Here is a 27,788-nt window from a genome sequence, read left to right on the forward strand (position 1 = left end):
GCAAAGAAACAAGAATCACATATATGCAAACCTACCGCTTCTCATTATGCTGACCCCACAATTTCCCTTCTCAAATTTCACTCCTTCATACTTGTACCCTGTTGGGGAATAGAATCAAAGAATTTATCTCTCATTACTGGAAGTATCCACTTATTTTTAAAGTGCCTGTAGTTTAAAGCCAATGGGTACAAAGCAACCCTTGTCTAGACATTCTGTATAACCTCTTAGGTTCCCTCTGAAAGTAATGAGAAGGCATGATTTTTCAATTATTTCTTAATTCTTCATAAAAAACCTGTGGAGATAATTGGGAGACACAGGCTTCGTTGAGTAGGAACAGGACATATGATGACATGATATTCACACACACATTCCTCAAATTGAATTCAGAGAGGAATCACTCCGCTCTGAACACTATAAACATCATCAATTCAAACTGGGAGCTCACTGTGATGCACAGGAGAGAGCCTCCTCATTCCACCCCTTTTATGAGCTCCTATTCTGCCTTAAAAAGCAGGAGAGAAAGGCTGAGATTGTTACCAAGACTTGCTCAACCATTGGTGCCATGCTGAATTGGATCAATTATGATGCAACAAGCTCAGCCCCTAATTTTCATAAAGTCAACCACTGAATAGAACAGCTTCCATTATTTACTAGAGAACAAAATCAGAATTTTAAATCCCTGAAATAGGGATCTTCAGCTGTGTTCTATTAAAGTAAAACAAAGTACTCTCTCCAGATGTCATCATTTTTAGTTTCCTTTGTCTTTTTTACTTCTCATTCTTTTACTTGGAATCTCAATGCTAAACCAACCTACCCCTTTATTAACACCAGCAGCTTCCCCACAGAGGTGAAGATAAGCTGCTAGCCATTCTTAACTCTTGTCCCAATGGGATGTCATCAAGGCAACACCTGCATGCTAAAGAATATTTATTAACCTTTAACTTGAATTGACAAGCAAGCCATTAACAAAAAGTCACCCATATAAATTTCTTTACTAAACATCTCTGAGTTTATTAAGTTGTTTAAAAGAACAGCTCCACCTAGACTCCTCATTTTGGATACTGATTTACTCAGATCGCTTTTTTCCCCCATTTCCCCCTAACTTCCAGAACTTTCAGGACAAGAATCTGAGAGTAATGACCCTTGTTACCTGTTGGAGTGGTCACCATGCATTCTTTATATGGCAGCTGATTTAATCCCTCTTCCACAACCAGTCTGATCTAAAGAGTCAAAAGAAGAAGTTGAGAACCTGCTAGGTCTAGTGTTAGCTGTTAGCTTTAGGAGCTGAACACTAGGCACAAAGTCAGTAACACAACAGGCAAGGGTTTAGCTTATGGAGGTAGGTAGGGGCCCCCAACACAAGTTAGATGCAGAAACAGATCCAAATGCTAGGCTGCTTGCTGGTAAGTATCGAACCTTGGGTAGGCACATGATTGCCACCAAAAGACTCAAGTATGCCTTCTGATACTAATTCACTTAGGCCAGCCGATATTACAAGAGATGCAGAACTACAAGTGACAAGAGTCATCCTTAGATGCAACAGACTTCCTTTTTGAATTTTTAAAAAATTTAACTATGTTCTGTTAGTCACCATTCAGTACACCATTAGTTTTTGATGTAGTGTGCCATGATTCATCGTTTGCATATAACACCCAGTGCTCCTTGCAATCCGTGCCTTCCTTAATACCCATCACCAGGCTCACCCATCCCCCCACCCCTCTGCCCTCTAAAACCCTCAGTTTGTTTCCTGGAGTCCATACCCTCTTGTAGTTCATCTCCCCCTCTGACTCTCCTGCCCTTCATTTTTTTCCTTCCTTCTCCTAATGTCCTCCATGCTATTCCTTATGTTCCTTCTGGTAACTCTGAAAATAGTGCCCACTGGGAACTTCTCTGCCTTGTTTAGTACTTTGAAATTAAGTTGGATTCTTTTTAACAAAGGCTTGCCATAATGCAAATAAAACCTGAAACTTCTCAGGAGGAAATAAATGAATGGATGGGGCTGGATCAATTTCCCGAGCTTGAAGTAGGAGCCAGTAGAATGCCCTGGGGATTCTCGGCTTAAAAAAAAGGGCTTCTAATGATCTTATTGTGTGGTACAGAGGAAAGAATACATCAGAGCTACTAGGAATAGCCTCCAAAACCCAAATATGATACTCCTATGAGCACCCAGAGCCCACCACAATTAAGATAGTGTCTGCAATGCACATTTTCTCTAATCAATCCTTCATTATTGATTAAGAATTAGGAACAGCAGGGAGAAACACCATGTTCTATCACTACAACACAACACCCTGCTGCCATTAAAATGATCAATGCTAAATGGGCTAGCACTTTGTCAGCCTGAAACACCAGAGAGCCCAGGAACCTGATGAATACTGTATATGTATGCACACTCATCTCTAGCCACCACCTTCGAGGTGAATGTTTCTCAGGTGCGAGCTGAAGGGAAGAAAAGGAACCTTTTCTTTGGATAGCTGAGATCTCTTAGTAACACTTTTTTTTTTAAAGATTTGTATATTTCTTAGAGAGAGAGAGAGAGTTTGGGGGAGGGAGTGGACAGAGAAGGACAGTCTCAAGCAGACTTCCCGCTGAGCGTGGAGCTTGAGGTAGGACTTGATCTCATGGGCATGAGATCATGACCTGAGCCAAAATCAAGAGTCAGGCACTTAATGGACACCTGAGCCACCCAGGCACCCTGCCCAGGAACACTCTCCTAAAGAGTCTTGCCTCCTGCCAGTCTCCTGCAATTCTGGAACAGAAATTAATATGTCCAAGCCTTATGGGAGAACATAAAACCAGCAAAAGGATGACTAAATATAACGAACTCAAGATCTGAGTGCCAGGGAAGCCAATCCTGACAAATTCAGGATAGAATTAATGTCAACTATAATGGGACCCTTGTGCTAGGACAGTGTACAAGAAATCCTCAATACCAGAAACCTAAATAGCTCCAGTCCCTACCACAACCACAAAAGACCCTCCACACACTCTCCTAGTATCAGAACCTTCAAAGCCAGAGAGGTCCAAATTATCATTGCCTCGTGTCAATTGTCATGGGTCCTCATTACATGATTTGATTAAGATATAACGCCTGCCCTTTCAAGTATTTTACAATGACCACGAACTTAACTCCTTCCTTCCATAGACAAAAGGCAAAGAAAGCAAAAGAAAGAGGAACCATTTTTGACTAATGAACACCAACATTTGTTTTCTCCACAGCAGCCAATGACAGAAGTTCCTTCCTCCTTGAACCCCTTCCTTTGGTTTGATAAAAGCATAAAGACAGAATGACCTAACTATAACTCCAGGAGTGCCAACTACACTGACCTTGATGCAGTCCAAGTGTTATTACTGCCTCTGGAAGCTCAAATGATTGTAAATAGAAGTGGCCTCTGAACTAGGAATACTTAAGGCCACAAGCCCAAAAGGAGCCGCCTATACTCCTTAGGAATTAATATTTCCTGAGGGAAAATCAAAATGGAAAGTTTCATGCCTTCCCCCCCAACATTCCCTTTAATAATCTATCTTCTATTCTTTGATTACACCTGTAAAGTTAAGAAGCTACTTTTTTCTTTCCCAAACTAAATACTGACAACAGCATTTCAAATGTAAACTCCATGAAATCAGGGACAATGTCTGTATTCTGGACTGCTGTATCTCCTCCCTCTGTAACACAGCCCAGCCAAGGACCTGACTGGAGTTCAGTATATATTTCATCAATGATGAATAATGAATAGCAACAGCAGAAAATGTATCAACCTTATTCCAAGCCCTGAACACACTTAGATGTAAACACAAAAAGGAAATGCAGTGCTTAACCTGAAAACAACCCAAATCGGCCTGAAACTCTCTCAGACCTCATCAACTAAACTGAACTGGGCTTATCAGAAAGAATGAACACCGACCATTGACATTGACATGCATGGAACTGGAGGGTATTATGCTGAGTGAAATCAGTCAAGCAGAGAAAGACAATTATCATATGCTTTCACTCTTTTGTGTGGAATATTAAGAAACAGCACAGAGGATCATAAGGAAATGGAGGCAAAACTGAATGAGAAGTCATCAGAGAGGGAGACAAACCATTAGAGACTCTTAACCAGAGGAAACAAACTGAGGGTTGCTGGAGGAGAGGTGGGAGAGATGGGGTAACTGGGCAATGGGCATTAAGGAGGGAACCTGATGGGATGAGCACTGGGTGTTATATGCAACTGATGAATTACTGAACTCTACATCTGAAACTAATCATGTACTATATGTTAACTAATTGAATTTAAATTTAAAAAAAATTTTAATTCAAAAAACTTTTCCTTCACACATTTAAAATAAATAAATAAACTAACTGAATCAACCTTAACAGGAAGTCCCTGAGGGAAGCATACACAGTCCAACTTAGCATTCCGCATGTGAGAATAGTACAGAAAAGGCAAAATAAATATCCCCCCGAGGTAAGTTACAAGAGGGGATATTAGTGTTTCTCTATTAAATGAATTATCACAAGGGTAACTACTAGATCTCCTTACATCTTTGGTTTTCTTTTAATGTACTTTCTTTTAATGTACTTTCACTGCCCAAAGATGACATATTTAAGGGTTGCCAAGATCTACTTGAGAGGTAGAAGTACTTCAGAATAAACTCAGAATGAGTTCATGGGCAACGCTTTTGAGGTGAAAGAGACTGAGGCACAGCTTTAATGAAGGGGTAGAATCAATACTTCAGAAGCCTGCCAGGATGATGACTACTTGGCACGATCTCTCTAACCCCCCAGAATTCTCTAGAACAAAAAAGTCACTTGGCCTACTGTGATTATATCACTAGGAACAATGAAACAAAAATGCAAAGTCTCCACCTACCAGACGATCCGCAGAAAACATGAAGTCCCCTCTACTGGCTGTCCTAGAAAGAAAGTAGTATAAATTTTAGTCCAGATTACAGCTTTAAGGGAAAATATTACTTAACACATATAGTAACAATGCTATTAAGACCTATCACATACTAAAGGCCTAAAAGATAACATGTACAAACTATCACTGAAGCAAGATATTTTTCACTAGAATACAGGAACTTAAATGGAATGACATCCTACTTAATGCTGTCTATAATGCACTCTGTACTTAATGCTGTCTATAAAGCACCTTAAAATTTCAATAGAGGCAGAACACCTGGGTGGCTCAGTTGGTTAAGCATCAACCTTCGGCTCAGGTCATGAACCTGGAGTCCTGGGATTGAGGCCCCCATCAGGCTCCCTGCTTGGCGGGGAACGTGCTTCTCCCTCTCCCTCTGCTACCCTGCTCCTGTGCACATATGCAAGCTCTCTCTTTCTCTCAAATAAATAAATAAAATCTTTAAAAAGAACCTACTAGAAGAATTCTCTAGTGTGCTGGAAGATATCCTCCCCTGGAAAAATTACAACTTCAATTTCCACAGCAGAAATTGCCATGTGATCACTCTCTCTTACTTCTTTTTATTCCAAATAAACTTGATAGCTCCCCGCCTTTTATTGACAAAAGCCATTTTTAACAACTACACTCGTGCATACATGCACTAGGTGTACAAAGATTTACTTATAAAGCTTTTCTTAAAAGGTCTGAAGATTACATCAGGTGCCTAATATTATAAATATATTACTGCCATCTTTCCCACAGGTCACTATCTTTTAAAAACTTCCTTGGTGCCAAGTATTAAGCATATTTGGTGCATTATCTGATCTATTCCTCACACAACCTTAAGAGGTAGATTCCACTGTAAGGGCCTACTTAGCCAGAGCGAATCCATCTTGGTTAAATAGCCATTTTGTTGTTTATGCAGTAAACTTAGATTGACCTTGCCCCCCCCCAGAGGAATTTACTTAAAAACAAGTCTGGGAAACCAGTAAAATATGGCCGACCAGCCCCTGATAACAGAGCCCATATACCAGGACGTGTCAGGTCAGGGGGAGATAACAGAGCCCAGAATGCAAGGATGAGTCAAGCCAGGTGGAGACATCCAATCAGTAAAGCACCTCCCTAACCACCAATGAATGTGGGCCCCGCCTTTTGGGCACCTTTTGGGTGCCAATTCTGACCAGAGTGATAGGCTAGTTCAAATAGCTACTATAGGGTGAATTATAATTCAACTCGCCACCTGTGTGCGGCCAGGCTCAAAAACCACATGGCCTTTGATCTATAAAAGTTAGTCTGTGAGGCTGGGAGGGGTCACCTTCTCTGTAAGAGGCAGCCCTGACTGGTCGGTTTGATTCTCGGTGCTGGCACGAAATAAAGCTTTGCTTGACCCTCGCTTTGTATCAGTCTCACTCCTTTGATCACAGACCCAGAACTGGGGGCTTGTCCAGGATTAAATGACAAGAACTGAGCCAGCATCAGAGTTTCTGGGAAAAGTCTCTGGAGGCAAGATCTCAATATTTTATTCTGTGAGATCCAGTCTGTCTGTCTGTCTGGTTGCGGAGCTCCAGGGTATGGCCCACTGGGGAGAAGCTGGACGCAGCATTGCTACCCAGGGCTGAAGTGGATGTGGGGATGGCCCTTCCCTCTTCTGGTAGATCGCCAGGGGTTTGAGTCCCCCTAGGCATTCAGGGTACCTAGAAAATCCCCACCAGCGGGTGTTTGTAGGGGACCGAGAAGATCCCCACCGGCTGCTGGGTCTGTGGTTGTCTTTGTCCTTTTTGTTGTCTGTTGTGTTGTTCGTTTGTAGGGGACCGAGAAAATCCCCACCGGTGGCAGGTTCTGGGTAAGGGCTGCTGGGTCTGCAGTTGTCTGTGTCTTGTCTTTTTGTTGTCTGTTATGTTGTTTGTTGTGTTTGAAGAAACGGGGCAAGCAGAGAGTAAGGGCACTCTGACTTTCATCTCTCCGTTCCTCCTAATAGGTGTGGGGCTTCTCGCTCACTCATTTCATGTGTTAATGGCTATAACTGGAGCCAACTGTGGTTAATCTAACTCAAGACAGAGACTTTAAGGAATATTCCCAAGTAGCTGCCGAAACTCCCTTTGTTTCAGGAAAATTCCATGCCTTCTGTGGCCCGACATGGACTGCTTAGCCCCTCCCCCTTGCTAGTGAGAAGGCATGGCATCTGTTCCTCTGTTGGAGCTGATGAGCACTAAAACTGGGAACCCTTTCTCTGCCTTCTAGCGGCACTTCATTCTTCTGTTCTTTACTGTCAGGAAACAAGAAGATCACCCCCTGGACCTAACACCCCCCAACTCCGGAACTTCCCACCTAGGTCTCAGGTAAACATTCGAAGTGGAGTGGGTCCAGGTGGAATGTAAATCGGTATTTGAACTAAGTTAAGTTTGTTGGTTTAATTAAGATAAACATGTCTTTGAAGTTACAGCAGTAAATGTGAAACTTCAAAGTTTACCTAAGGTCAAATAAGCTCGTGTTATTTGTGTTAAAATCTGTGTTAAAATCTGTTAAAATCTATTAGCAAAGAGATGACTGAACTGATGGTTAATTGTCTGTCTCAAAGTTTTAACGGGTAATTGTTAAAGTAGCTTTCAAAGTCTTTGGTAACCTGAAACTTTAAAGTTTTGACTGGATGACAAATGGAATTAAAATACGAACATCTAGGTCTTAACCAAGTGGGATAAAATGTTAAAGCATTAATTACTGGAACTAGGTTTGTGATTTTAACTTCCTACTGCAAAGAAATTAAGAATGTTTAAATCTGTTGGTAAACATGTTTTGTGCTTAACTGATTGGTAAATTTGCCATCTAAAGAATTCTGTTGTAACTGTTCACAGTTGGTTAATACTTAACCATCACTAGAGAGTGAAGAGTTTCTAAGAGTACAAAATTCTAATAAGTGTAACTAAGACTGATGGAAATAAGGGAAGCAACTCTGTATGTAGCAAAGTAGGAGATACATAAGAAAGAGATAAGGAATGGGAATACATTTTGTTAAAAGTAAGAGAAGGTAATTTTGTCCTAAATGAAATGGTTGTTTGGAAGAAAATGACTTGGGACAAAATAGGAATGCAAAGGAAAGTTGTAGAAGTTTTGTGAAGGGAAATCTTTGGAATGGAATTTTAGGTATGGTCAGGACGGACTAAGAAAAAAAAAGAAAAAGACCAGATGCCTGATCCTGTTTTAATAAGAAAAGAAAGAAAAACAGCCCCCAAGGTGATTTAACACTCTCTTGAGGTGCCTCCACATATATTATCCTTCCACATGAAAGGGCCATTTGGCCTTGAGAGACTGGGAAAGCGCCCGGCCTTGAGAGACTGTGAAAACACCCCGTTACCATCTCCCATTGCCTGTGACCATAGAAACTCACTCCTAACCCTGTCAGGTACTCAGTCTTAGGGAACGATCCCACTGAGCCCACCAGCGTTAATAAAGCTGTGTTCTCCCATCTCTCCATGTGCCGTTTGGGTTTCCTCAGTCCCCTCGGATTTTCTGCAACATCTGGTTCCCTGACCAGGAATCCCAACTGCACTAGCCCATTGTGCCACTGGTGTGGGACAGGGGACGGGCCACAGAGGGCAAATGGAGTACCTGCTCTAGGGTTTAGGCTCGCCCCGCTGATTTCAGCAGACCCAAGGCTGGGCTCTCCTGGACACTGTCTGAGCCAGACCCATTCGTAAAGAATGGAAGGAAAGACTGATCACCTCCCATTAGCCAAGGATACCCAGAGGGGGGTGTCCAACCTGTATGAATCTGAAAAGTGCCTGACTGTGTGAATCTCTCTGTACAGCTCCACTGCTTCGGCTACAGAGTCTGAATGGGCTGCACTCTGAGTCTCTTGGGGCGTCATACAGCATATCAGTCATCTACTCCACGGAGTAGCCTGGTCCGGAGCTTATACGGACAGACCTTAGCTAAGATGCTCCTAAGTTCCCGTGAGGGACAAGAGCAGGACAGAATCTGTAAGATCCCCCTCCCTTTGTCTGCGACATCATTCACGATGGGAGGGAAACCCAGTAAACCCACTATCTTAAGACTGCATGCTTAAGAATAAAAAAAGAAAAGACACTGGTATAGAAAAGCTGGTTTTCTCTCTGTTTGAAAGGGCAAAGTTTTCTTAGGTTAATTGATCTGTTAAAAAATGTAAATGGTTTTCTCTCTGCCTGCCCAGAATATTCAGTTTCTATGTTTTGTTTTATCAGGTGTTTAACATCCCTAATTATATTTAGGCATGTGCTTTAAAACTTTCTAAGGTTTTAGCAATTGTTGACAAGAGGTAAATTGTAAATGAGACCTCTTTGACTCATAAGGCTTTTCCTTGGTATACTAAGTTACTCAATAAGTACTGGTAAACCAATAATAAACCTTGGGTTACATTTGGGTAAATGCTGTAACTACTCTAGAGGTTCTATACATTTCCTAAAGTTTTAATGTTTTGATAGGGTCATCACTTGATAATTTAACCGTATCTATTCTGAGTTCTTGTAATTTGTAATTGTTTTAATTCTCTTGTAAAATGAATTCCACCTTAAAGGAAATTCACATGGGAGACTTTCAGGACATATACAGGTCTTTGATATGTTGAAATCCTGGAATTGAATTGGGTAAGAACTTCCAGAAGTAAAAGCTGCATTCAGACTAAACCAGAATTAGCAACATGGGACTAGATGAACTGAAAGTTTGTAATGTTGTATCTCTTAATGTTTTGGCTTATTTTAAACATTACTTGTTCTGTAATGTTCACTTTTCCAGACTAGGGAAACTTTTTCTTATCTATAACTTACAGAGATGTAAAAGTATTCATTTGTAAACAAATCAAGGCATTCAACTTTTCTCTCTATCCAAACCCTCTGAAACTCAAAAGGTCTCAGCAAGTATTCTTTCTTCCATGGCAATCAGTCATTTGCATAAGTTCAATAAGAATCTGTTCTCCTTATAACAGGACACCATTGGAAACACTGGTTATTTTACCAAGGCTTAGACTGGAATGTCATATTTGAAAAAGACTCAGATATGACCAGACAGCTTAAAGGAACTAAAGTTGACTTTATAAAACGTGGAGCTGTAAAGCCCTTTGGAACTGTTGGCCTGATACCTTGCTTACAGATTTCCCAGCAGCCTCACCAGATGAGTAAAGAATGTCACTTACTGGCAGGTGCAGGAACCTCAAGATACTTTGGGGACCTGAGGAAGAGGAATTCGCCCAAATCAACAGGTATTGCAGGCATGTCTGATGGCACGTACATGGCTTGGCTTCTGGCCTGGAGAGGCTACTAAAAGTTCAACCTAGAAATTCCTTATAAGAAGTTCCAGCAAAGCAGATTCTAAAAGATCTATATGAACACTCACTGTTCTTGCTGAGCTTATGTAAATAATTAGGCCAAGTTTGTTAAAACTGGACTTGTTTTTCAAATGAATTAGTCCTGATTTGGCTATCTTTGGAAATGAGGGTTATTTTAGAGAAAAAAAAATGTGCTTTAATAACACACCTTTATGGATGTTAAATTCTAGATTTGATTGTTTTTAAGTGTTTGTTTACCTACGCTAGACAACTTGAGGTAAACTTCAGAGAAGTTGCACGATAGCTCGTTTTGACGATCCTGCCTTTGCCAGTCAGTCAGCCCCAGATATAAGGTGAGAACTTCAGAAAATTGAAGGATTTGAAGGGAAGAATCTGACTGAGTTAGTGGGAATAGCAGAAATAGCCACTGAGGACAATGAGTCATGCTTGCGGGGGATGAGAGCTCTCTTACAGACTCTGCAGGAAAAGGGTATCGAGTGTCAGAAAAGAAAGCACAGCTTTGTCAGAGCCACGCCACATATTTCAGCTTTGATCTCCACGAGGGAGTGCGTTCACTGAGACCAGGAAACAGGTGATCACCCGATACCTCTGCCCCACCACGCCCCAACAAGTGAAGGAGTTTCTTGGGACGGTGGGCCACGACAGGCTGAGGATACCATGGTTCGTGGAGATGGCCTGACCTCTCTATGAACTAAAGGAGGACTCACTATGGTAGAGTGGACAGCTGAGAAAGAAGGAGCATTTCGGGAATTACAAACAGCCTTACTGAGTGCCTCAGCATGGGCCATCCCAGATGTTACCAAGCCCTTCCACTTGTATGTGGATGAAAAGGCAGGGGTGGCCAAAGGAGTTTTGACTCAGACTCTGGGGCCCTGGGAAAGGCCAGTAGCCCATCTTAGCCAGAAACCAGATCCAGTAGCGACTGCATTCCCCCCTTGCCTCTGCATAATTGCTACCACGGCCCTCCTGGTCAAGAATGCAAGTAAACTGACTTTGGGTCAAAATCTCATCTTGACCACCACTCATGCTATCGAGGGCCTTCTCCAGACTCCACCAGACTGATGGGTGACAAATGCCTGAGTGATGGGGTATCAGGTCCTCCTCCTCAATGAACCAAAAGTGACTTTCTTGCCCCCAGCAGTGCTAAATCCAGCCACGGTGCTGCCAGAGGAGCTGGCTGACCCACCCACACGACAGCGGGGAGGTTCAAACCCAGGTCACAGGAATAAGGTCAGATCTTAGAGACCCTCACCTCCCAGATACAGAGATGACTCTGGTCACTGACGGGAGTAGCTACATGGTTGATGGAAAGAGGTATGCGGGGGCTGTGGTGGTTTCTCCTGAGCAGGAACTCTGGACGGTGGCCCTGCCACACGGAACCTCGGCACACACACACACACACACACACACACACACACACACAAACGGAGCTGACTGCACTCACCAAGGCACTGCAGATGGCCAAGGGTAAGACCGCCAACATCTATATGGACGGTAGGCTGGGTAGAGGCTTTTTCTGCCAAACATGAGATGGCAGGAGTGGTAGCCAAAAAGCTACTAGAGGTTTGGGTTACCTCTCACATCAGGTCAGACATCAGCCCGGCATTTGTGAGTTCAGTCTCACAGGCATTAGCCAAGGCCACAGGTACTAATTGAAAACTACATTGTGCCTACCAGCCCGAGAGCTCCGGGCAAGTAGAGAGAATGAACCGGACTCTTAGAGACCTTGACAAAGCTAATTCTGGAGATTTGCAGTGGATGGGTGGATCTCCTTCCTTTCACCCTCCTTAAACAAGGTGACCCCATTTGAAATAATGTTCGGGAGACCCCCCACCCCGCTCTGCCCTTGGCTACAAGAGTTTGCCCTAGCAGAAAAGACTGATCAGTCTGTACTCCAGTCACTGCAGGCATTACAGTCTGTCTAGCCCACGCAGGGATCCCACACTGAGACAGAGACAGAGTTGGAACCATATTCTTACCAACCTGGGAACTTGGCTTGGATATGCCACCACCAAGTGGGAAACTTGGAGCCTCACTGGAAGGGACCATCTACTGTCATCCTGACCACCCCCTCGGCAGTAAAAGTAGAAGGCATCAGGGCCTGGATTCACACAGGTCACACCAAATGAGCAGAAGACAAGGACACTCCCCAAAGATGGAAGCTACTGCCGATGGACCCTGCTGACCGTGGACTAAAGCTAAGACTCAAAAGACTATGAGTTCATTGCTGCTCCTATTGTTACCTGTTTGTGTAAGAGCTTCTGAGTCACCTCATAAGACAGAAAAGTATAGATGGGAAATTAGATGAACGGAATTTGGAGAAGTGGAAAAGGTTCTACAAAGCAGTAAATGGCTAACTCATCAGCCGACTGTGCATTTAATATAACCTTATGCCAATTGGTACCCATTAACCCCTGTTTAGATGCCTTACAGTTTTACATGTGCCCTAACACTGGGCCTCCCCAATGCAGTAGGGGGATGGCCTGGGGGCCCACCAGAGTACTATTGTGCACAATAGGGATGCTACAGAAGTTTGTTCAACTGGTCCCTGTGGATAACTTCCCTAATATCAGCAATTGCAGGCCCCCTGGTTTTATGATTACTAATGTTACTTTTTGGCCCCTGCATTATAAATGCCCTAATGTCATTTGTACAAAAGAAAATTGGAGCAATAAAAATGTTAGTCTTACATGCTCAATATAACCCCTTACAACAGGAGAACATAGAACTGGCTAAAAAGTCAAGGATTTGACTAATCTCCAAAGAAAAGGGGGGAATGTAAGGGCCTACTTAACCAGAGTGACTCCATCTCAGTTAAATAGCCATTTTGTTGTTTATGCAGTAAACTTAGATTGACCCTGCCCCCCCCCCCAGAGGAATTTACTTAGAAACAAGTCTGGGAAACCAGTAAAATATGGCCAACCAGCCCATGATAACAGAGCCCATATACCAGGACGTGTCAGGTCAGGGTGGGGATAACAGAGCCTAGAATGCATGGATGACTCGAGCCAGGTGGAGACACCCAATCAGTAAAGCACCTTCCTAACCACCAAAGAATGTGGTTTTGGGCGCCAATACTGACCAGAGTGATAGGCTAGTTCAAATAGCTACTATAGGGTGAATTGTAATTCAATTGGCCACTTGTGTGTGGCCAGGCTCAACCACATGGCCTTTGCTCTATAAAAGTTAGTCTGTGAGGCTGGGAAGGGTTGCCCTCTCTGTAAGAGGCAGCCCCAACCAGTTGGTTTGATTCTCGGTGCTGGCGCAAAATAAAGCTTTGCTTCACCTTCGCTTTGTATCAGTCTCACTCCTTTGATCACGGACCCATCACCATTACTACTAATTTAGTGATGAAAACAGTGAGGCTTACAGAGGTCAAGTACTTCAAGGTACTTCCCAGCCTGAAGCTCTCTAATTCCAAGTCCCTGAGTGAAGCCATTATTTATTTTGCTCTAATAAGGGTATATTTTCTAAAGGGCCAGCTTTGAAATGTATTTTAACTTCTCTTCCTGCAAATCAGACTGGCATGCACACAATGAAATAGAGTTTGGTAGGCAAATAAAAAACATCATTAAAATGCTCCTTCTGAAGAGGGAGAAGCTACCATTATTGCATGGCTTGTAAAAAAAAGTTAACAATATAAGAACACACCCTTTTAAAAAATTATTACATCAAGACCTCTGATCTATAACTTAAAACAATTGATTTGAAATCAAATCCCAGTAGCACTGATTTAGGTGTCATTTAAGAAATAAGGCCCAAGGAGGGAGTTAAGATGGCACAGTAGTAGGGGGACCCCAGGCTTGCCCTGTCTCTAAATTACAGCTAGATAAATATAAAAACTTTCTGAACACCCAACAGATCAATCTGAATGGTGAGAGAACAAACTGGAGAACTAGAGAGAAAAGATGCCACATCATGGAGGTAGGACATGCTATGTGAAGAAAAGAATTGTGGGTGCTGCAGAGGGGAGGGAGCCTTAATCTCAGAGAGAGGAAAGAGAGATAGAGAAACAGAAGGCAGCACACAGGGAACTGCACCAGATAGACAGACTTACCCAACACCATTCACTGGGAAAACTACTGTGGCTGATTATTGCAAGTGTTTATAAGCACTGGAGCCCAAAGTCTGAAGTTTTAGAAGTCTGGGCCACTGCTGGGTGGAGCTGGGCGGGCAGTGGTGCTCCTGTGGGGAAGGAGGGCAGAGGCCCAGAAAAGGACAGTGTGCTCTGAGAATCCCCTGGATTGCACAGGGAGAAACAGTTCCCCTTCTCGTAGGGCATTTGTGGGAGGTAAAACAGCCTCTCAGAGGACAAAAAAGCTTGTGGATGCCAGTGTGAGACCCCATTTATTAGCACAGGAATGGAGACACCTGCTGAGGGCAACAAACCTTGGTGCCAGCTTTTAGCTGCACTTTACCTTAAACTCCAGCCACTGTGCGACAGTGCTAATGGGCATGATCAGCGGTGTGCAGAGATCCTCCCTCAGAGGATCACCATGGCTCCACATGCACCAGGTCTCTAAAAATCAGAGTTTTTAGTTTTGAAATCCAGCCATGTGCCTGAGATAAAACACAGGAATTCTGTACCGTTTGGCAGGCAGACAGCTTGGAGGCAGGGATCTGACAGAGGCCACAAGAGGGGTGAATATTTGCTTTTCTGTGAGGGCTTCCTAAGTGGTGGACAGGAGCTCTCTGCTCTGGGGACAAGAGAGCAGAACAATGCCACTGCCCACCCCCACATCAGCATTGCCCTACTTCAGTGAGCAATACAGTGCCACCTACTGGAGGCTTAGAGCTGCGTGGAACAAGCACCCTCTTGCTACCCCTCCCAACACCCTGCAGGTGCATCTCTACTGGGGCAAATCCCCCTGAGAATCAGTGCATCAAACCCCTCCCCCAGAAGACCAGCACAAATCCCTCACATGCATCATGTCTAGTGATCATAGAGTGTTGCAAACCTTCAACTCTAGAGGAAATAGGATCTAGTTTCGGCTTTTTTTTTTTAACCTGTTTTTAATAGAGCCATTACTCTCAGGAGCAGGAATAGAACAGGCTTCCCTAACAACCATACACACATAAAAATGTGACCTAGAATAAATGACAAGGTGGAGGAACTCACCCCAAAATACAGAACTGGAAGAAGTCACAGCTAGGGATTTATACAGATACAAGGAAGATGTCTGAACCAGAATTTAAATAAACAATTATAAAGATACTAGCTGGGCCTGAGGAAAAGCACAGAAGACACGAGAGAAACCTTTACTACAGAGGTAAAAGAAATACAACCTAGTAAGGCCAAAATTAAAAATGCTAGAACATGAATGGCTGCCATGACAATGAGGATGGACAAAGCAGAGGAATAAATCAGTAACATAGAAGATGAAAGTATGGAAAATAATGAAACTGAAAAGAAGAGGGAAAGAAAAGTATTGGATCACAAATGTAGACTTAGGAAACTCAGCAACTCCATGAAGCATATTTCTATCATAGGAGTCCCAGAAGAAGAGAAAGAACAAGGAGGTTTATTTGAACAAATTATAGCTGAAAACTATCTTAATCTGGGGACAGAAACAAACACTGAAATCCAAAAATCACAGAGAACTCCCATTAAAGGTAAAAAAAAGCTGACAATCATCAAGACATATCATAGCCAAATTCACAAAATACACAGACAAGGAAAGAATCATGAAGGCAGTAAGGTAAAAAAAAAAAGTCCTTAACCTACAGAGGAAGACAACAGGTTCCCAACAGATAACTCCATAAACTCTTGGCTGGCCAGAAGAAATGGTATGATATGTTTAATATGTTGCCTGGGGAAAATATGCAGCCAAGAATATTTCAAGGCTTGAATTAAGAATAGAAAGAGAGATAAAGGCTGTCATTCAGAATAGAAAGAGAGATAAAAAGTTTCCCAGACAAAACTAAAGGAGTTCATGACCACTAAACCAGTCCTGCAAGATATATACAAGGGGCCTCCTTAGATGGGGGAAAAGACCAAAGGTGACAAAGACTAGGAAGGAACAGAGAACATCATCAGAAACACCAACTTTAAGATAATGCAATGGTACTGAATTTGTATCTATCAATAATTACTCTGAATTTAAATGGACTAAATAATACAATCAAAAGACACAGGGTACTATGAAGGAAAGGATAAAGAAAGACCCATCTATATGCTGCCTATAATACTCGTTTTATTTTTTTACTACCATTATTAAGACATATATTTGTTTTTCAAAGTTTTATTTAAACTCAGGAAAATTCAGGGGTTCATCACTTACATTACATTACATTACAACATCCAGTTGTAACATCCAGTTACATTACAACATCCAGTGCTCATCGTAACAAGTGCCTCCTTAATACCCATCCCCCATCAAGCCCATCCCCTACCCAGCTTTCTCCACCAACCCTCAATTTGTTTGCTATCATTAAGAGTTACAAGAGATTCATTTTAGACCTAAAGACACCTGCAGATTGCAAGTGAGTGGATGGAGAACAAAAGAAAGTCAGACTAGCTATACTTATATCAGAAAAACTATATTTTAAACCAATGACTATACCAAGAGATAAAGGGCACTATATCATAATTAAGGGGTCTATCCATCAAAAAGATGTAACAGTTGTAAATATTTATGCCCCCAACTTGGAAGCATCCAAATATATAAATCAATTAATAACATATATAAAGAAACTCATTTATAATGACACAATAATAGTAGGGGACTTTAATACCACACTTACAGCAATGGATAGACCATCTGAACAGAAAATCAAGAAGGAAACAATGACTTTAAATGATATACTAGACCAGATGGACTTAACAGACATACTCAGAACACTTTATCCTAAAGAGCAGAATACACATTCTTTTCAAGTGCACATGGCACATTCTCCAGAATAGATTACATAATGGATCACAAATCAGGCCTCAACAAGTACAAAAAGATTTAGATCATACCATGTGTATTTTCAGACCGCAACACTATGAAACTTGAGGTCAACCATGAGAAAAAATTTGGAAAGACTGCAAATACATGGAGGTTAAAGAACAGCCAACTAAAGAATGAATGGGTTAACCAGAAAATTAAAGATAAAAAAGAAAAAAGATACATGGAACCAATGAAAATAAAAACACCAGTCCAAAACCTTTGGGAGGTAGTGAAGGTAGTAGGTCCTAAGACAGAAGTAAATACACATAATATACATAAATATACATAATACACATAAATAAATATAGTGCAATAGCAATACAGGCCTACCTCAAGAAGCAAGAAAAGTCTCAAATACACAACCTAACCATACACCTAAAGGAGCTATGAAAGGAACAGCAAATAAAGGCTAAAGCTGGAAGAAGGGAAATAAGAAGAGATTAGAGCAGAAAGAAATAGTATAGAAATCAAAAAACTAGAAAAGTTCAATGAAACTAAGAGCTGCTTCTTCGGGAAAAAAACAAAAACAAAAACAAAAAAAAACCTGATAAACCCCTAGCCATACTTATCAAAAAGAAAAGAGAAAGAACCCAAATAAATAAAAACATGAATGAAAGTGGAAAGATCACAACCAACACCACAGAAAGAAAGAATTGTAAGAGAATATTATGAAAAGTTATATGCCAACAAAATGGGCAATCTGGAAAAAATGGATAAATTCCTAGAAACATACAAATGACCAAAACTGAAACAGAAAGAAATAGAAAAATCTTAACAGACCCATAACCAGTTAAGAAATTGAATCAGTAAACTAAAATCTCCTAACAAACAAAACTCCAGGGCCAAATGGCTTCCTAAGGGAATTCTACCAGACATTTCAATAAGAATTGATACCTATTCTTCTCAAACTGTTCCAAAAAACAGAAATGGAAGAAAACTTCCAAACTATTTCTATGAAGCCAGTGTTACCTTGATTACAAAACCAGACAAAGACCCTGCTAAAAAGGAGAATTACTAGGCCTCTATCCCTGGTGAACATGGTTGTAAAAATTCTCAATAAAATACTAGTGAATCAAATTCAACAATACATTAGAAGAATTATTCACCATGATCAACTGGTATTTATTTCCAGTTGCAGGGGTGGTTCAATATTCACAAATAAATCAATGTGATATACCACAGTAATAAAACAAAGGATAAAGACCATATGATCCTCTCATTCGATGCAGAAAAAGCATTTAACAAAATACAGCATCCATTCTTGATTTTTAAAAAAACCCTCAACAAGGAGGAATAGAGGTAACATACCTCAACATCATAAAAATCATATAAGAAAGATCCACAATGAGGAAAAACTGAGAGCTTTTCCTCTATGGTTAAGAACAAGACAGGGAAGTCCACTCTAACAATTACTAATTTTTTTAAGATTTTATTTCTTTATTTGACACATAGAGAGAGAGATCACAAGAAGGCAGAGAGACAGGCAGAGATAGAGGGGAAAGCAGGATCCCAACTGAGCAGAAAGCCCGATGCAGGGCTTGATCCCAGGACCCTGAGATCATGACCTGAGCCGAAGGCAGAGGCTTAACCCAATGAGCCACCCAGGCACTCCTCACCATTATTATTTAACATACTACTGGAATCAGCAATCATACAACAATCTTAGGATCAGCAATCATACAACACAAAGAAATAAAAGACATCCAAATTGGCAAAGAAGAAGTCAAACTTTATTTGTAGACAACATGATACTATGTAGAAAACCAAAAGGTTCCACCAAAAAAATCGCTAGAGCTAATACATGAATTCAGCAAAGTTGCAAGATATAAAATTAGTGGATAGAAATCTGTTGCATTTCTATACACCAATAATGAAGCAGCAGAAAAAGAAATCAAGGAATCCATCCCATTTACAAGTACACCAAAAACCACAAGATAGCTGGGAATAAACCTAACCAAAGGGACAAAAGACCCACTCTCCGAAAACTATAGAACTTTTATGAAAGAAACTGAAGAGGACACAAGGAAATGGGAAAAAATTCCAATGCCACGGATTGGAAGAACAAACATTATTAACATGTCTATACTATCCAAAGCAACCTACACATTTTATGCAATCCCTATCAAAACACCACCAGCATTTTTCACAGAGCTAGAACAAACAATCCTAAAACTTGTATGGAACTACAGAAGACCCTGAATAGTGAAAGCAATTTTGAAGAAGAAAAGCAAAGCTGGAGCCATCATGATTCCAGACTTTAAGCTATATTGCAAAGCTGTAGCTATTAAGACAGTATGGTACTGGCACAAAACAGACACATAAAACAAAAGAACAGAATAGAAAACCCAGAAATCGACCCACAACTATATGGCCAACTAATCTTCAACAAAGCAGGAAAGAATATCCAACGGAAAAAAAACAATCTCTTCAACATATGGTTTTGGGAAAACTTAAGAGCAACATGCAGAAAAATGAACCTGGACCACTTTCTTACACCATACACAAAAATGAATTCAAAATTGATGAAAGACCTAAATGTGAGACAGGAAACCTGTCTCCTCCTTGAGGAGACCACAGGCAATAACTCTTTGACCTTGTTCATAGCAACCTCCTATTAGAGATGTCTCTGGAGGCAAAAGAAACAAAAGCAAAAATGAACTCTTGGAACTTCATAAAGATAAAAAGCTTCTGCAAAGCATAGGAAACAATCAACAAAAATAAAGGAGCCTATGAAGGAAGACAACATATCTGCAAATGACATACCTGATAAAGGGTTAGTACCCAAAATCAATAAAGAATTTATAAAACTCAGCACTGAAAACACAAACAATCCACTTTAAAAAAGGGAAGAAGACATGAATAGACATTTTTCCAAAGAAGATATCCAGATGGCCAACAGACACATGAAAAGATGCTCAACATCACTCATCATCAGGAAAATACAAATCAAAACCATGATGAGATACCACCTCACACCTGTCAGAATGGCTAAGTCAACAGCTTCACATCCTGGCAAGGATGTGGAGAAAGGGGAACCAACCCTCTTACACTGTTGGTGGGAATGCAAGATGGTGCAGCTACTCTGGAAAAGAAAAAGAGTATGGAGTTTTCTCAAAAAGTTAAAAATAGAACTACCTTAGGACCTAGCAACTGCACTCTTAGATATTTCCCCAAAGGGTTCCAAAGTACAGATTTGAAGGGGTACATGCACCTGGATGTTTACAGCAGCAATATCCACAACAGTCAAACTATGGAAAGAGCCCAAAAACCCAACGACCAATGAATGTATAAAGAAGTGGTATATACATACAATGGAATATTACTCAGTCATAAAAAGAATGAAATTTTGCCATTTGTCACAAGGTGGTAGAGCTAGAGTGTATTACGCCAGGCGAAATAAGTGAGAGAAAGACAAATACCATATGATTTCACTCACATGTGGAATTTAAGAAGCAAAAAAATTGAACATATGTGAAGGGGGAAAAAAGCAAAAAAGAGAAAGTGAAAGAAACCATAAGAGACTCTTAAGGATAGATAACAAGCTGAGGGTTAATGGAGGAGGTGGGTGGGTTATGGGCTAGATGGGTGGTGGGTATTAAGGAGGACACTTGTTATGATGAGCACTGTGTTTTTTTAAGTAAGCAATGAATCTCTAAATTCTACCCCTGAAACCGATTTTATACCATATGTTAATTAACTAGAATTTAAATAACAATCAATTAATTTTACAAAATTTTTAAAGGATTATTTTCAACATTTGGGATGGGAGAAGTTAGGGTTAACACAGGGTTGCCAGATTTAGCAAATAAAAATACAAGACACCCAGTTAAATGTGTATTTCAGAAGTATGTCCCATTCAATGTTTAGGATATATGAAAAAAAGTTCATTGTTTATCTGAATTCAAACTTAACTTGGTGTCCTGTATTTTACCTTGTAACCTAAGAAAAAAGAACTAAATAGGCTTAAATCCACTTCTATTATGTTTTTGTTTGGTTTTGATTTTGAATTTTTTAAAGCAAGAGGTAAAAGGGAAATAGAACATAAAAGCTTTCTGGCAGGTTTAAACCAAAGGAATATTTTATTTAGAGTTAATGGTTAGTTAAAGCTCTGAAAACATAAACTCTATTTCCAGAGCTATTTTGTTATAATGTGATCACTAAAATAAAGAATAACTCCAAGGTCTTTCATGGTATGCAGATGTTTTGTAAATGATACTCTGTCTCCTCCCTTCACCCTAAGAAAAACAACCCCCCAGTGAAGTCCTTGGAGCAAAACTAATCTGATGTGAAAAACTGAAAAAAAAAAATATATGGCTTTTACTACCTGCCAGGTAGAAGTCATCAAGGCCACAATCCCTAGCACCTTAAAAGCTATTAAAATAGTGTCAATATTTACTTGCACCTCAAAGCAGAGTTTAACATAAGTGTTCAAAGTCAGGAAAAGAAGAGAAGCTATCATTTTCCCTTAGAACTCAGGCTTCATTCAGAAGGTTATTTTCTTATAATGATTGAATATCAATTCCCATATGTGTCTGGTACTGTGCCATGCCAGATTTTCTTTATGTCTCCCTGGAGTATAGACTAGTTGGTGAGACATTACTAGGATATGACCAATAAATCTTTTAACCAGGGTATGCATAGTTTAAAGAGGTGATTCCCCCTTCCTGGACTAAAAGCCAGTTAGAAAATTCACAGGTGAGTGCCTGAGTGGCTCAACTGGTTAAGCAACTGCCTTCACCTCGGCTCAGGTCATGATCCCAGAGTCCTGGGGAGCAGAGTCCATGGGGAGTCTGCTTCTCCCTCTGACCTTCTCCCCTCTCATGCTCTCTCTCTCTCTCTCTAATAAATAAAGAAAATCCTTTTAAAAAAGAAAGAAAGAAAATTCACGTGTAAGGGCTCCTGGGTGGCACAGCCTGTATCAGGCTCCCTGCTCGGAGGGGAGCCTGCTTCTCCCTCTCCAGCCTGCTGCTCTCCCTGCTTGTGGTCTCTCTCCCTCTCTCTCTGTCAAATAAATAAATAAAATCTTTTTAAAAAACTTTTTTAATTTTTAAATTTTTAAATTAAAAAAAATATTTTAAAATATATTTTAAATAAATATATTTATTTATTTTTTAGATAAATAAAATCTTTTTAAAAAACTTTTTTAATTTTTAAATTAAAAAAATATATATTTTTAAAGATTTTATTTATTTATTTGACAGACAGAGATCACAAGCAGGCAGAGAGGCAGGCAGAGAGGCAAGCAGGTAGGTAGGAAGCATACTTCACGCTGAGCAGAGAACCCGATGTGGGTCTCCATCCCAGGACCCTGAGATCATGACCTGAGCCAAAGGCAGAGGCTTAACCACTGAACCACCCAGGTGCCCCAAATAAAATCTTTTAAAAAAAAATTGACATGTAAAACCAAAACCATGTCCATGTTGTAAACAACTTGCAGGTCACAGTTTTTTTCTGTGGTGAATACGTTGGTTTTGTACAAGTAGGGAAAATAACCAAGATTCCTCCATTCTCAGGGTATTGCCAGGCCAGGCTCTCTAGGATGGTTGGGTTTGGTGTGGAATCCCTAGCTCAGCCTATATCCCTAATCCAAAGCCAGGCAAATCACCATGCTGGGGAAGAACGGTCATTCTCCCAAAAGCAGTGGGCACAATCGCCTGTGGTGTTTGTTAAGCTACAGGTACTCAGGTTTCACCCAAGACTACCCAGGTTTTACCCAAGACTATGCTAAGGGTACCAAAAATTTTATTTGGGGAAAAAAAAAGACTCCCCAGGAAATTCAGATGCACAGTCTCAGTAAAGAACATCACATTACCTAGCCAGATGACTCAAATCACATTAGGCTGCATTCACATTAGGGCTAAACAGGATGTTCATCCCTCCTGAGGTTGTCTCCCCTCCAGGTGACTAAAAAAATAAACTCACAAGGCTGATCTGGTTCATCTTTAGTGTTATTTCATGGAGTAAAATACTCTTAGAATGCTCCATTTTCATCCCAGTTGTCTGCTGAGGCCAAGGAAAGCCCTTCCAAGTACAAGGGAACACTCAACAGCTCATGAAATAGCTTTAACCTTTCAGGAGACAAAAGAAAAAAATTAGAGAGGGATTATCTTTAAATGCATTGCCTTAGACATGAGCTCATGAAGTATGGTCAAGGTAAAAGTACATTACACTCAGATTTTGCTGGTTTAATATATAAAGGAGGCAGGAAGAGAAGGATGTTCTTGCTGTTACAAAAACTGAAAATGAAGGGTAAGTTCTCTTCCCAAGTTCACCAGTTACCCATATGTAACTCAGTAAATAATTTGCTCTCTCAATGTTTAGATGACCGCACTCTCTGAGAGAAAACCATTTACTTGAAATTCAATAAGACAGCCAACATATTATATTACAAATACTACACATTTTTTTAAAAAAAGACATTTTAGATCAGTACAATATTCTCAATCTTGCCTGCTTTATCTTTTTACAACATGCAGCCCTGTGGCTCAACCTCCATTTCTCCAGGGCAAAGTCAACTCAGAAACCAATCCCTTCAACAGCTAGATAGAAAGGACAGGATCAATAAAGGAATAACAAGTACTCCAATTACTTCTATTATCAGACAGCTCCACAGTGCACATATATGATGTCACAGCAAAACAGAGAAGAGCATAAGCTCCGAGGAAGACAGGATATGATAACTGATGGCAACTTTAATAGCTTAACCTATGTAACTATAGCTCCTCTTACCACAGGCACCTTATACCAGCCCCCTAGAGGGGATAAGACAGATCTTGTGTGAGGGGAATGGCAATTTTTTAAGATAAAGGAACAGAGGCCTCTGTTAACAGATTTGATTAACAAAAACAAAACTAGGGGCGCCTGGGTGGCTCAGTGGATCAAACCCTCTGCCTTGGGCTCAGGTCATGATCCCAGGGTTTGGGAATGAGCCCCTCATCCAGCACTCTGCTCAGCGAGAGCCTGCTTCTCCTCTCTCTGTCTGCCTGCCTCTCTGCCTACTTGTCTGTCAAATAAATAAATAAAATCTTCAAATAAAAAAAAAAACAAACAAACAAAACTAAAACACTGTCACCAGCCTAAATAACTAAACATCAATTAGTTAAAAAGAATTTTAGTGAGTCTCTCTATATTGTATCATAGCAGGATAAAAATTACCCAGGATCTCTCAATTTTGCTTTTTAAAATAAGAACGAGAGGGGCGCGTGGGTGGCTCGTTCTGTTAAGTGTTTGCTTTCAGCTCAGGTCATGAGCCCCACATCAAGCTCCCTGCTCATCGAGCTCTGCTCAGGGGAGCCTGCTTCTCCTTCTCCCTCTCCCTCTGCCCCTCCTCCTGCTTGTGATCAATGTCAAATAAATAAATGAATGAAATCTTTTAAAATTAGAAAAAAAAAGAATGTCAGTTCTATATATATAGTTAAATTCCCTTTACTGTCTCCTGACCCTTATGTACGCAATTCGAACCATGCATAAATTGAAACATGAAGGCTGGCACAGCTCTTCACAGTTTACAACAAATGTTCAGACAGTATCTTGTTTTAGCATCCCAGGAGTTCCATGAGATATTACCCCATCCTCGTTTAACAAATGATAAAGCTGAAGCACAGAGATGCTAAACATCTTGCCTAAGATCACTCTGGATCCGGCTGTCTCTTTCCAAGCTCACAAAAAAAAAAAAAAAAAAAAAAAAAAGATTTCATTTACACTGAGGTTTTTCTGAACAATGCAGTAAAATCAAGTATTGATGCTGTCATATATGAATGCTGAACCTCATGTCCTCTCCAAATCTTACAGCAATGGTTTACCCTTACAATGTCATGAATACCCCTTCATGAAAGGTAATGAAAGCTAAGGAATCCCCACCCCATTAAAAAAGGCACATATGCAGATGTTCATAGTAACATTATTCATAATGGCCAAAGAGTGGAAACCACCCAAAAATCCATCATTTGAGGACAGATATACCAAAATGTGGTATATCAATACAGTGGAATATCATTCAGCTAAAAAAGGAATGGCGTACTGATGCAATGTGGTTGAAACTTGAAAACATTATGCTAAATGAAAGAATCTAGTCACACAGAAGACCATATGTTATATGACTCCATCTATAAGAAATGTCCAGAATAGGCAACTTAACAGAGATAAAAAGTATATTTGTGCTTGTCTAAATTAGTGGTTGGGTGGGTTGAGCAGAAATGGGGAGTGACTGCTGATGTGTATAGGCTTTCTTGCTGAGGTAATGAAGATAGTGCAAAATTGACTGTGGTGATGGTTGCACAGCCATGAACATGTAAAAGCCACTCAATTGTGCACTTTAAATGATGTATTATATGGTATGCAAATTATATCTCAATAAAGATGCTATTTAAAAATCATTAAAATACATATAGTGAGTAATATTTCCCAAATAATTTCTGATGGTTAACCAAGACCCTGAAACCCATCTACAGGTACACTGGTGTCCAAGACTCAGGATCAATAACTCCTGATCTACAGAAATAAGAATCATCCTATTTTCTTTGTTCTACATTTGAGTATTATTTCAGCTTCCCCTACCACAACTATCAAACCTATGCCTCCTACTTTTTAAGATCACTATTTCCACCTATTAGATCACATGACCACAGTATTTTTCAATATTGATTCATTACATCTAATAGGTGAGACAAGACTGATACACAAATAACAACATACAAAACAGAAGGTGAATCTTGCATTTGAAAAGCCAGGGAAGATCAGCAAGGAAGAATGATTAGAGGAAAGCTTTTGAGAGGTGGACATTTAATGCTCGGTTTAAGCTTGAAGAATAGATAGGAGATGAACATGCAGAGAAGGAGTATAAGGAGAATTTCAGAGGACGGCAGAATCAGAGATGTTGCCGAATAGTTCCTAGGAACCATGAAGAGAGGACTTACTACTGTCAAGCTCAGGATCCTGGACTTTAATCGATAGGCTCTAAGAAGCCAAGGAAGGCTGCTGAGTAGGATAGTTATCTAATCAAAACTGTATATTAAGACTGTTCAGTAATATCTGGGAGTATGTGGAAGGCAGAAAAAAACTGAAAGCAAGGAAACAAATAGGGAGCCTATTAACAATAGTATGAAGAAAAAGAAAAAGTACGAAGAAACGAAGAAAAAAATAGTACAAAGAAAAAGTTACAGTATGATTTAGAGAATGATGTCTTGGCCCAACAACCATTTTAAAAGATTAAGGCACCCACGGAAAAAACGAGTGCTTTGATATTGCAGTAGCTACTCATTTAAGGTGCTGCCATCGGTGCATGGGTGGTTCAGTGGTAGAATTCTAGCCTGCCATTTAAGGTGCTGCCAATATACAAACCAGCTGTAGTTCATCATGGTACTTACTCCCCTTGAAAAACCCCATCTACAACATGAGTTTTGAGATCTCCTCAAGACAGAATTTTAACATTGCATTTTTGGTTATTCGTGAGATTTTGTGTGGCTGTTTGTGGGATTAGGAGGGGGCGCCAAAGATTCCTTTAGGTTCCCTTTGCTCCATTAACTCCACAGGAAACATTTGAGGTTCTGTAACTTTACAAAAATGAATCCTGATAAGAGTTGGATGATAAGCTTCCACGTGACCAACAAAACCCAAACTCCAAGACTAAAAGACCTTAGGCAAAATGACATATTTGCAGTGGCAAACAGTAAACGGTCAGAGAACTCGTTGAACGCAATATAATTCCCTTGAAATTGCTTTATTCCTATTTGTGCGCCCGAGGTGATTTGTGGCAGGGCATAAGCTTCGGCAGCAACCATTTCTGGGTTATAGACCAGCACAGGACACACAGCGTGGGTGAGTTTACACCCAGGAACCGCTGAGGATTAGTATTCCCTCGGAAGAAGCCAAGAAGGAGCCAGGAGCTACTTCAAAGTATCCCTCCTTTTACAGGGTGATGTTAAACCCAGGGACTAGGAAAGACAGGGTTGGAGGCCCGAGTCACGTGACACCCTGCCCTGCCCTATCCCCACAGACTAGTTTCCCAGAGCCCAAGACATTACCCCTTAGCCCTTTTACTTCCAGTCCCGGGCCCCTCCTCCCCCGCCTTGAAACACCCTCCACGTCCCCTATCCCTTTAGATCTCTGCTCACTTGTCCCGTATGATGGTCTGCAGCTCCCGGATCTGATCATTCATAGGCAGCAGTTTAAGCTGCGACCCGATCTGCTGGGAGAATTCGCGGTCCCCAAGGAGGGATTCGCTGGTTGGTGCGTCACAGTTGCCACTGCCACTGCTGCTCTCTGGGTTGAGGCTGGCCTCGTCGCAGGCCGGACGATCCAGCTCGGTTGGTATGCTGGAATGAGCATACCCTGCGAGGAGAGTCGGCATGGTCTTGGAGGCGCTGTTTCCCCCGGGCTGGTCTGACATCAGGTCGCCGGGTCGCAGCGGCTCAGAGCTCGGGGTAGACAGAGTTTGCTTTCTGGTTGTGACAAGGCGTGGAGTCCGAACACCGTAAGTCCACAGCCATACACGAGGCCCCGGGCTGTACCTGCAGCTACTGACCCCTAAGGCTAAAGGAGAGCGAGGAGAAGAGGCGGATGCTCATCCGCTCTCTCGTTCGTCCCGGACGTTTCTAAAACTCTTAACCTGGGTTGCCCCCTCTCACCCCACCACCCCCTTTCCCGGCCTACGTAAGT

General features: G+C 41.0%; 1 protein-coding gene across 1 annotated transcript; it reads right to left on the reverse strand.

Annotated features, from left to right (window-relative positions):
- UPRT (uracil phosphoribosyltransferase homolog) lies at window positions 1-27,788 on the reverse strand. Its single transcript, XM_059385015.1, is given in 5 exon segments — window positions 1-98; window positions 1,151-1,220; window positions 4,854-4,896; window positions 27,245-27,559; window positions 27,561-27,788. Coding segments are annotated over 5 exon segments (570 nt in total). The 5' UTR covers window positions 27,620-27,788; the 3' UTR covers window positions 1-15.

Source organism: Mustela nigripes, chromosome X (assembly GCF_022355385.1).
Source record: "Mustela nigripes isolate SB6536 chromosome X, MUSNIG.SB6536, whole genome shotgun sequence".
Taxonomy (NCBI): Eukaryota; Metazoa; Chordata; class Mammalia; order Carnivora; family Mustelidae; genus Mustela; species Mustela nigripes.